General features: G+C 48.4%; 1 protein-coding gene across 6 annotated transcripts in view; it reads right to left on the bottom strand.

Annotated features, from left to right (window-relative positions):
• Nucleotides 1-1,299: 1,299 nt before the first annotated feature.
• LOC138350623 (uncharacterized) overlaps nucleotides 1,300-12,275 on the bottom strand; it is a 39,850-nt gene continuing 28,874 nt past the window's right edge. For 5 of the 6 annotated variants that reach the window (XM_069301661.1, XM_069301662.1, XM_069301664.1 and 2 more), the window contains exon 4: nucleotides 1,300-4,976. In XM_069301661.1, the coding sequence (XP_069157762.1) occupies nucleotides 4,813-4,976 (164 nt within the window). In that variant the 3' untranslated portion in view covers nucleotides 1,300-4,812. Of the gene's footprint in view, nucleotides 5,032-12,275 lie in introns of all 6 variants that reach the window. The other variant, XM_069301666.1, reaches the window with a different exon arrangement.

Below are 12,275 nucleotides of genomic sequence, written 5' to 3'. Positions count from 1 at the left end.
CTCTGGGGCACCCAGCATCTTGCCACAGAGTATCCCAGCCATCTCTGGGACACCCAGCATCTTGCCACAGAGTATCTCAGCCATCTCTGGGACACCCAGCATCTTGCCACAGAGTATCCCAGCCATCTCTGGGACACCCAGCATCTTGCCACAGAGTATCCCAATGATATATGAAATTTGGAATGCTTTAATGTGACAATTCCAACCAGGCAAACTTCTTCTATTTATACAGAAGGATTCTCTCTCCTCTTCCTTAACTAACACTGACATGACAGACGGAAAAAAACAGTAACTGAAACGGTTTTGATAGATATTACACTGAAGATTTGCTGTTGAAAGTTGCAATGATGTTATCTTGAGATGATTTCGGGGCTTTTAGTGTCCCCGCGGCCCGGTCCTCAACCAGACCTCCACCCCCAGGAAGCAAAATTAGACTTTCCTCTCCAGTCACTTAAAGAAAAATCAAAGTAATATTAAACTTTGCATAGACAGTATTGATCATCATATGCAAATCTTTTGTTAAATTTTAAAAGCCTAAGTTATCTTGCAAAGATTTTAAGTTTTTCTTAATTTATTTCTATCAACATTTTTGTATCATCGGAAACTAGGTAATGTTGCACTTGAGTGTTGTATCAACATGGTTTATATATACGGTAAACAAGACAGGTCCCAGGCCAGAGTCGTGAGGACCATTGACAACTATGGTAATGTTGCACTTGAGTGTTGTATCAACATGGTTTATATATACGGTAAACAAGACAGGTCTCAGGCCAGAGTCCTGAGGACCATTGACAACTATGGTAATGTTGCACTTGAGTGTTGTATCAACATGGTTTATATATACGGTAAACAAGACAGGTCTCAGGCCAGAGTCCTGAGGACCATTGACAACTATGGTAATGTTGCACTTGAGTGTTGTATCAACATGGTTTATATATACGGTAAACAAGACAGGTCTCAGGCCAGAGTCCTGAGGACCATTGACAACTATGGTAATGTTGCACTTGAGTGTTGTATCAGCATGGTTTATATATACGGTAAACAAGACAGGTCTCAGGCCAGAGTCCTGAGGACCATTGACAACTATGGTAATGTTGCCCTTGAGTGTTGTATCAACATGGTTTATATATACGGTAAACAAGACAGGTCTCAGGTCAGAGTCCTGAGGACCATTGGCAACGTTTACCACTCGGATTTGTCTTACTGTTTCTGTTGAAAAAGTCATATCATATACCACTAGCAAGTTAATACCTCCAAACAATAGGCCTCAGAGAATGAGTGAAAATAAAAGTGTTTAAATTGTTTAAACTTATATGTTACTTTATTTCAGATAATGCATGTATTTACTTTAATACTTGCTGTACTGTACTATAAAAAATATAGTACAGTACTACTTACTGTATCAAAGGAGGTGTACATATTGCAGTTTCTTTACTAAAGTAATTATACATTTAAGTGTGCAGAAGGACACTTGCTGTATTAAACTACTTGAACAGTAAGATGCATACTGTATGAAATATCTTGTACAGTACGTTAATTACTGTAATAAAGTAAGTGCCCAAAAGCTAGCTACTGTATTAGAGCAAATTTACAAAAGAATACTAATAATACTAAAAAACATATATACAGTAAGCTGCTTAATGCATTATGGTAAATTGCAATAGGCAACTTACTGTATTTAGTTGTACATTAAGCAACTTAAAATATCAAAGATGTATATATGCTCCTGCTTAATCTTGAGGATAATAAGGTTAAGGCAGCCTAAAAGTCAGACAAAAATTCTCAATGCCTAAAATCCTTAATAAAATGTTACAATAACTAAGATCCCTTAACAAATAAAGAGCCAAGACTAATAATAGTGATCCAATAAACAATAGTAAATAAAGTTATATTGATAATAAAGTGAAGAAAATGCTAATATATCAAGTTCATACCAAAACTTATTCATAAAATCAGCAAACAAATGCTTATTTATACCTTCCACTACAGACTGGAAGGCTGCTTATCTATCCCTTCCACTATATTTATACTATTTCAGTACACATAAGGGGCATAACTGGCCAACCTCTCACAGTGTTCATGACAGAACACTCATGAACACTCGAGATACCTGGAGGATCAGGTATCCAGAGGATCCTGATCAACGAGGCTGTGAGTCATATGTCAGGCTGCGAGCAGCGGCGTCCAGTAGCCTGGTTGACCAGTCCAGCAATGAAGAGGCCGGGCCGCGGGGACGCTAAGCCCCGAAACAACCTCAAGGAAGGTATCTCCAGCATACTAAAACTCATTCATACCTCCAGCATACTAAAACATATTCATGCCATCAGCATACCATATCTGTTCATATATCCAGTATAAACAAATTATTTATATCATTAATATAACAAAACCCATCCATACCACTTGCGTACCAAAGTTCATTAATACTACAGCATAAAAACTCATTCTTACAATGGACACAAGAAATTTGTAGACCAGACCACACACTAGACGGTGAAGGGACGACGACGTTTCGGTCCGTTCTGGACCATTCTCAAGTCGATTGTCACAATCGACTTGAGAATGGTCTGGTCAACATACTTTAGCCCCGTTATTGTGACTCATCGCCGACACAAGAGATCCTTTAATCCACCATCATACACATTCATACCACCCACTTGTAGTCTACCAGTTGGTCGTTCTGGGGACCATCACCCCTGGTCTCCGACCATGTCTCCTGGCTGCTGGTCTGGTCACCGACCATGTCTCCTGGCTGCTGGTCTGGTCACCGACCATGTCTCCTGGTCTGGTCACCGACCAAGCCGCTATGGCTGCTGCTCTGGTCATCCAGGATGTTAGACACGTCTGCTCACAGCCTAAAGTCACAGCCCGGTTGATCAAGTAACCTTTGGATATATTTATCATACAACCAACACACAAAAACTTATACAAACCACAAACATACACATGGTCTTGTTGTATGTCTTACTAAACCCAACTTGTGATAAAACTTTGATAAACTCGTCAGTGGTAAGAGTTCTAGCGAGGTCCTCGTATGTAGGAGGACATTGGTCTCAATGTTATGTACATCTGTAGATTACTGTACATCTACACATGTACATCTGTAGATTACTGTACATCTACACATGTACATCTGTAGATTACTGTACATCTACACATGTACATCTGTAGATTACTCTACATCTACACATGTACATCTGTAGATTACTGTACATCTACACATGTACATTTGTAAATTACTGTATATCTACACATGCACATCTGTAGATTACTGTACATCTACACATGTACATCTGTAGATTACTGTACATCTACACATGTACATCTGTAGATTACTGTACATCTACACATGTACATCTGTAGGTTACTGTATATCTACACATGTACATCTGTAGATTACTGTACATCTACACGTGTACATCAGTTGATTATTGTACATCAACACTTGTACATCTGTAGATTACTGTACATCTACACATGTGCATTTGTAGATTACTGTGCCTCTACATCAGTAGATTACTGTACATCTACACATGTGCATCTTTAGATTACTGTACATCTACACATGTGCATCTGTAGATTACTGTACATCTACACATGTACATCTGTAGATTACTGTACATCTACACATGTACATCAGTAGATTACTGTACATCTACACATGTACATCTGTAGATTACTGTACATCTACACATGTACATCTGTAGATTACTGTACATCTACACATGTACATTTGTAGATTACTGTACATCTACACATGTACATCTAATACTTGATGAGATGTAATCATCTCATTGAGAGATGTACATCATAATCATTGTCATATAATGTACATCTACATTGGTCTCGTGAGGCAGGTCTCAACAACCAGCTCCTCGTAGATGTGTCCTTGTACATTATTGGTCTCGTGAGGCAGGTCTCAACAACCAGCTCCTCGTAGATGTGTCCTTGTACATTATTGGTCTCGTGAGGCTGGTCTCAACAACCAGCTCCTCGTAGATGTGTCCTTGTACATTATTGGTCTCGTGAGGCAGGTCTCAACAACCAACTCCTCGTAGATGTGTCCTTGTACATTATTGGTCTCGTGAGGCTGGTCTCAACAACCAGCTCCTCGTAGATGTGTCCTTGTACATTATTGGTCTCGTGAGGCAGGTCTCAACAACCAGCTCCTCGTAGATGTGTCCTTGTACATTATTGGTCTCGTGAGGCAGGTCTCAACAACCAGCTCCTCGTAGATGTGTCCTTGTACATTATTGGTCTCGTGAGGCAGGTCTCAACAACCAGCTCCTCGTAGATGTGTCCTTGTACATTATTGGTCTCGTGAGGCAGGTCTCAACAACCAGCTCCTCGTAGATGTGTCCTTGTACATTATTGGTCTCGTGAGGCTGGTCTCAACAACCAGCTCCTCGTAGATGTGTCCTTGTACATTATTGGTCTCGTGAGGCAGGTCTCAACAACCAACTCCTCGTAGATGTGTCCTTGTACATTATTGGTCTCGTGAGGCTGGTCTCAACAACCAGCTCCTCGTAGATGTGTCCTTGTACATTATTGGTCTCGTGAGGCAGGTCTCAACAACCAGCTCCTCGTAGATGTGTCCTTGTACATTATTGGTCTCGTGAGGCAGGTCTCAACAACCAGCTCCTCGTAGATGTGTCCTTGTACATTATTGGTCTCGTGAGGCTGGTCTCAACAACTAGCTCCTCGTAGATGTGTCCTTGTACATTATTGGTCTCGTGAGGCTGGTCTCAACAACCAGCTCCTCGTAGATGTGTCCTTGTACATTATTGGTCTCGTGAGGCAGGTCTCAACAATCTACATTATTTCAACATTATTAAAATTGTTAAGCGACGCACCGAGCTCTCGGAGGTACCTCTTGTTCACCTCACTCTCCTCACTGTACTGGATCTCAATCTCAAGGTTATGACCAGTGACGCCCCTCCGGTGAAGTCCTCGCAGGAGTCTCTCCCCACCCACACCTGTAGATGAGAGGGAACATTGCAGCTCACACCTGGCAACTCTCCACACCCACACCTGTAGATGAGAGGGAACATTGCAGCTCACACCTGGCAACTCTCCCCACCCACACCTGCAGATGAGAGGGAACATTGCAGCTCACACCTGGCAACTCTCCACACCCACACCTGTAGATGAGAGGGAACATTGCAGCTCACACCTGGCAACTCTCCACACCCAAACCTGTAGATGAGAGGGAACATTGCAGCTCACACCTGGCAACTCTCCCCACCCACACCTGCAGATGAGAGGGAACATTGCAGCTCACACCTGGCAACTCTCCACACCCACACCTGTAGATGAGAGGGAACATTGCAGCTCACACCTGGCAACTCTCCCCACCCACACCTGTAGATGAGAGGGAACATTGCAGCCCACACCTGGCAACTCTCCACACCCACACCTGTAGATGAGAGGGAACATTGCAGCTCACACCTGGCAACTCTCCCCACCCACACCTGTAAATGAGAGGGAACATTGCAGCTCACACCTGGCAACTCTCCCCACCCACACCTGCAGATGAGAGGGAACATTGCAGCTCACACCTGGCAACTCACCACACCCACACCTGTAGATGAGAGGGAACATTGCAGCTCACACCTGGCAACTCTCCCCACCCACACCTGTAGATGAGAGGGAACATTGCAGCTCACACCTGGCAACTCTCCCCACCCACACCTGCAGATGAGAGGGAACATTGCAGCTCACACCTGGCAACTCTCCACACCCACACCTGTAGATGAGAGGGAACATTGCAGCTCACACCTGGCAACTCTCCCCACCCACACCTGTAGATGAGAGGGAACATTGCAGCTCACACCTGGCAACTCTCCCCACCCACACCTGTAGATGAGAGGGAACATTGCAGCTCACACCTGGCAACTCTCCCCACCCACACCTGCAGATGAGAGGGAACATTGCAGCTCACACCTGGCAACTCTCCACACCCACACCTGTAGATGAGAGGGAACATTGCAGCTCACACCTGGCAACTCTCCCCACCCACACCTGTAGATGAGAGGGAACATTGCAGCTCACACCTGGCAACTCTCCCCACCCACACCTGTAGATGAGAGGGAACATTGAAGCCCACACCTGGCAACTCTCCACACCCACACCTGTAGATGAGAGGGAACATTGCAGCTCACACCTGGCTACTCTCCACACCCACACCTGTAGATGGGAGGGAACATTGCAGCTCACACCTGGCAACTCTCCCCACCCACACCTGTAGATGAGAGGGAACATTGAAGCCCACACCTGGCAACTCTCCACACCCACACCTGTAGATGAGAGGGAACATTGCAGCTCACACCTGGCAACTCTCCCCACCCACACCTGTAGATGAGAGGGAACATTGCAGCTCACACCTGGCTACTCTCCACACCCACACCTGTAGATGAGAGGGAACATTGCAGCTCACACCTGGCAACTCTCCACACCCACACCTGTAGATGAGAGGGAACACTGAAGCCCACACCTGGCAACTCCTCAAACCCATCTCTTAAAGAGGAGGAGGAGGAGGGTAGTGGTGCAGAGGAGGAGGAGGGTAGTGATGCAGAGGAGGAGGAGGGTAGTGGTGCAGAGGAGGAGGAGGGTAGTGGTGCAGAGGAGGAGGAGGAGGGTAGTGGTGCAGAGGAGGAGGAGGGTAGTGGTGCAGAGGAGGAGGAGGGTAGTGGTGCAGAGGAGGAGGAGGAGTAGGGTAGTGCTGCAGAGGAGGAGGAGGAAGGTAGATGTGCAGAAGAGGAGGGTAGTGGTGCAGAGGAGGAGGAGGGTAGTGGTGCAGAGGAGGAGGAGGGTAGTGGAGCAGAGGAGGAGGAGGCTAGTGGTGCAGAAGAGGAGGGTAGTGGTGCAGGGAAGGAGGAGGGTAGTGGTGCAAAGGAGGAGGGTACTGATGCAGAGGAGGAGGAGGGTAGTGGTGCAGAGGAGGAGGGTAGTGGTGCAGAGAAGGAGGAGGGTAGTGGTGCAGAGGAGGAGGAGGAGGGGTAGTGGTGCAGAGGAGGAGGAGGGTAGTGGTGCAGAGGAGGAGGAGGGTAGTGGTGCAGAGGAGTAGGAGGGTAGTGGAGCAGAGGAGGAGGAGGGTAGTGGTGCAGAGGCGGGAGGGTAGTGGTGCAAAGGAAGAGGGTTGTGGTACAGAGGAGGGTAGTGGTACAGAGGAGGGTAGTGGTGCAGAGGAGGAAGAGGGTAGTGGTGCAGAGGAGGAGGGTAGTGGTGCAGAGGAGGAGGAGGGTAGTAGTGCAGAGAAGGAGGAGGAGGGTAGTGGTGCAGAGGAGGAGGGTAGTGGTGCAGAGGAGGAGGAGCGTAGTGGTGCAGAGGAGGAGGGTAGTGGTGCAGAGGAGGAGGAGGAGGGTAGTGGTGCAGAGGAGGAGGAGGGTAGTGGTGCAGAGGAGGAGGATAGTGGTGCAGAGGAGGAGGAGGGTAGTAGTGCAGAGAAGGAGGAGGAGGGTAGTGGTGCAGAGGAGGAGGGTAGTGATGCAGAGGAGGAGGAGGAGGAGGGTAGTGGTGCAGAGGAGGAGGAGGAGGGTAGTGGTGCAGAGGAGGAGGAGGTGGGTAGTAGTGCAGAGAAGGAGGAGGAGGGAAGTGGTGCAGAGGAGGAGGGGTAGGGGTGCAGAGGAGGAGGAGGAGGGTAGTGGTGCAAAGGAGGAGGAAGAGGGTAGTGGTGCAGAGGAGGAGGAGGAGGGTAGTAGTGCAGAGAAGGAGGAGGAGGGTAGTTGTGCAGAGGAAGAGGGTAGTGGTGCAGAGGAGGAGGATGGTAGTGATGCAGAGGAGGAGGAGGGTAGTGGTGCAAAGGAGGAGGGTAGTGGTGCAGATGAGGAGGAGGGTAGTGATGCAGAGGAGGAGGGTAGTGGTGCAGAGGAGGAGGAGGGTAGTGATGCAGAGGAAGAGGGTAGTGGTGCAGAGGAGGAGGGTAGTGGTGCAGAGAAGGAGGGTAGGGGTGCAGAGGAGGAGGAGGGTAGTGGTGCAGAGGAGGAGGGTAGTGATGCAGAGGAGGAGGAGGGTAGTGGTGCAGAGGAGTTGGAGGGTAGTGGTGCAGAGGAGGAGAAGGGTAGTGGTGCAGAGAAGGAGGGTAGTGTTGCAGAGGAGGAGGAGGAGGGTAGTGGTGCAGAGGAGGAGGAGGGTAGTGGTGCAGAGGAGGAGGAGGGTAGTGGTGTAGAGGAGGAAGAGAATAGTGGTGCAGATGAGGAGGAGGGTAGTGGTGCAGAGGAGGAGGGTAGTGTTGCAGAAAAGGAGGAGGAGCGTAGTGGTGCAGAGGAGGAGGAGGGTAGTGGTGCAGAGGAGGAGGGTAGTGATGCAGAGGAGGAGGAGGGTAGTGGTGCAGAGGAGTTGGAGGGTAGTGGTGCAGAGGAGGAGAAGGGTAGTGGTGCAGAGAAGGAGGGTAGTGTTGCAGAGGAGGAGGAGGAGGGTAGTGGTGCAGAGGAGGAGGAGGGTAGTGGTGCAGAGGAGGAGGGTAGTGATGCAGAGGAGGAGGAGGGTAGTGGTGCAGAGGAGGAGGAGGGTAGTGGTGCAGAGGAGGAGGGTAGTGTTGCAGAGGAGGAGGAGGAGGAGGAGGAGGAGGAGGAGGGTAGTGGTGCAGAGGAGGAAAAGGGTAGTGGTGCAGAGGAGGATGAGGGTAGTGGTACAGAGGAGGAGGAGGAGGGTAGTGGTGAAGAGGAAAAGGGTAGTGGTGCAGAGGAGGAGTGGGAGGGTAGTGGTGCAGAGGAGGAGAAGGAGGGTAGTGGTGCAGAGGAGGAGGAGCGTAGTGGTGCATGTCGGAAAATCCGACACCATTTAATAATCATACAGATAATAGCTGTATTGTATAAACAAGTTACCCATAGAAAACGTAACTTGTAGTGGAATTACCGTCTAAAGAAAACGGGATATCATCACCACATACTATTATAATTCACCACCTATTATGGTGGGAATTATTCTTAAATACATTAGTCTTTGGACTTTACCATCATAAAAACATCTTATATAAATTAACTTAATTATCAATATTAAAGTAGAGTAAATGTGACCCTTCTATCACTTTGTGAAATCTGGACAATGTAAGCTAGACGTCAGAGTGAGGAAGGAGGGCAGCCATTGTTGTGTCACCTCCGAGACGTGTGGAGCAAATTCGGCTCCTATCATATCTGGACAATGTCGGCCAGTAACGTCAATAGTATGGAGTGTTAAACAGCCATTGTTTATACTAGACCAGAGGCTCACAGGAGCAAATACGGCTCCTGTTAATTTTACTTGGACGTAGTGTTATGGAAACCAGAAGTGTACCATTATCAACACGCTGTCTACAAATTCAAGTTAAGTGTTCTTTCCGAAACCCATGTATCTTCATTTGTGGCCATTAATGTCATTATATAGGGTGAACCGGTTAGAGCACGTGGAAGCCTCAAACTAAAGGTAATTAAGCCAGGTCTTTATTGTTCCATGTATAGTGTTTTCTCTGATATAACTTGTCATATATAGGATTCTGGCTTCACAGCTAGCGCACTTTTGACAGGTCAAGACGAGGATGCAAGGTTTTGTGCACCAGTTACTGGGTGATGGAAGCTACCTCAAAGAGGATAATTTGGTGTCTACACCCTAGTTATACCTGGTGGACTAACCTGCTGTACTATAAGATAAGGAACCTCTTTAATGTATGTAGTTATTTCTGTAGTTTGATTGGCTGCATATATATATACTAATAAACCCCCCCTAATGTGTAGAGGATCGATTTGTGAGATTGAGATTATTGCAGAAATACAGTCCACTTATCATTATACAAATTGCTATCGAAGTATATAAATTAACGTAAATATAAATTCTATATATATTCATATAAATTAAATAAATATAAATCTCACAGGTCGGTTACCACAGTGCAGAGGAGGAGGAGGGTAGTGTTGCTGAAGAGGAGGGTAGTGCTGCAGAGGAGGAGGAGGATAGTGGTGCAGAGGAAGAGGAGGGTAATGATGCAGAGGAGGAGGGTTTGGTGCAGAGGAGGAAGAGGAGGAGGGTAGTAGTGCAGAAGATGAGGAAGAGGAGGGTAGTGGTGCAGAGGAGGAGGAGGGTAGTGTCATCACGCTCCACCACTTCCCTTCACTACTCTCCATCACTGTCACACACCACTCTCCACCACTGTCACACACCACTCTCCATCACTGCCACACACCACTCTCCACCACTGTCACACACCACTCTCCATCACTGTCACACACCACTCTCCACCACTGTCACACACCACTCTCCACCACTGCCACACACCACTCTCCATCACTGCCACACACCACTCTCCACCACTGTCACACACCACTCTCCATCACTGCCACACACCACTCTCCACCACTGCCACACACCACTCTCCACCACAGCCACTCACCACTCTCCACCACTGTCACACACCACTCTCCACTACTGTCACACACCACTCTCCACCACTGTCACACACCACTCTCCACCACTGTCACACACCACTCTCCACCACTGTCACACACCACTCTCCTAACTGTCACACACCACTCTCCATCACTGCCACACACCACTCTCCGAACTGTCACACACCACTCTCCATCACTGCCACACACCACTCTCCACCACTGTCACACACCACTCTCCACCACTGTCACACACCACTCTCCACCACTGTCACACACCACTCTCCACCACTGTCACACACCACTCTCCACCACTGTCACACACCACTCTCCACCACTGTCACACACCACTCTCCATCACTGTCACACACCACTCTCCATCACTGCCACACACCACTCTCCACCACTGTCACACACCACTCTCCACAACTGTCACACACCACTCTCCACCACTGTCCCACACCACTCTCCATCACTGCCACTCACCACTCTCCACCACTGTCACACACCACTCTCCACCACTGTCACACACCACTCTCCACCACTGTCACACACCACTCACCACCACTGTCACACACCACTCTCCTAACTGTCACACACCACTCTCCTAACTGTCACACACCACTCTCCTAGCTGTCACACACCACTCTCCACCACTGCCACACACCACTCTCCACCACTGTCACACACCACTCTCCACCACTGTCACACACCACTCTCCACCACTGTCACACACCACTCTCCACCACTGTCACACACCACTCTCCTTACTGTCACACACCACTCTCCACCACTGTCACACACCACTCTCCACCACTGTCACACACCACTCTCCACCACTGTAACACACCACTCTCCTAACTGTCACACACCACTCTCCACCACTGTCACACACCACTCTCCACCACTGTCACACACCACTCTCCTTACTGTCACACACCACTCTCCACCACTGTCACACACCACTCTCCTAACTGTCACACACCACTCTCCACCACTGTCACACACCACTCTCCACCACTGTCACACACCACTCTCCTAACTGTCACACACCACTCTCCACCACAGCCACTCACCACTCTCCACCACTGTCACACACCACTCTCCTTACTGTCACACACCACTCTCCACCACTGTCACACACCACTCTCCACCACTGTCACACACCACTCTCCACCACTGTCACACACCACTCTCCACCACTGTCACACACCACTCTCCACCACTGTCACACACCACTCTCCTAACTGTCACACACCACTCTCCACCACTGTCACACACCACTCTCCTAACTGTCACACACCACTCTCCACCACTGTCACACACCACTCTCCACCACTGTCACACACCACTCTCCACCACTGTCACACACCACTCTCCACCACTGTCACACACCACTCTCCACCACTGTCACACACCACTCTCCACCACTGTCACACACCACTCTCCACCACTGTCACACACCACTCTCCTAACTGTCACACACCACTCTCCACCACTGTCACACACCACTCTCCACCACTGCCACACACCACTCTCCACCACTGCTCCTTTCTTATTCCTCCTCCTCCTTCCTTCTTCTTAATTCTCCCTCCATCCTTATTCTTCCTCCTTCCTTGTTTTCCTCCTTCCATATTTTTCTTCCACCTTCCGTAATCTTCCTACTCCTCCCTTAAACTTCCTTCTCGTTCCTGCCTTCCTTATTTTTCCTAATCCTTCTATGTTCTTCAACCATCAATATCCACCAACAACAACCAACAGCCACCACCAACACCTTCTCCTCCTCGACCTTCTCATTCTTCCTCCTCGACCTTCTCCTCTTTCTTCCTTGACCTTCTCCTTCCTCCTCGACCTTCTCCTTCCTCCTGGACCTTCTCCTTCCTCCTCGACCTCCTCCTACCTCCTCTTTCTCCTCCT

Source organism: Procambarus clarkii, chromosome 46 (genome assembly GCF_040958095.1).
Source record: "Procambarus clarkii isolate CNS0578487 chromosome 46, FALCON_Pclarkii_2.0, whole genome shotgun sequence".
NCBI lineage: Eukaryota > Metazoa > Arthropoda > Malacostraca > Decapoda > Cambaridae > Procambarus > Procambarus clarkii.
Note: the sequence above shows the minus strand (reverse complement) of the source record. Positions and strands in the feature narration are given on the sequence as shown.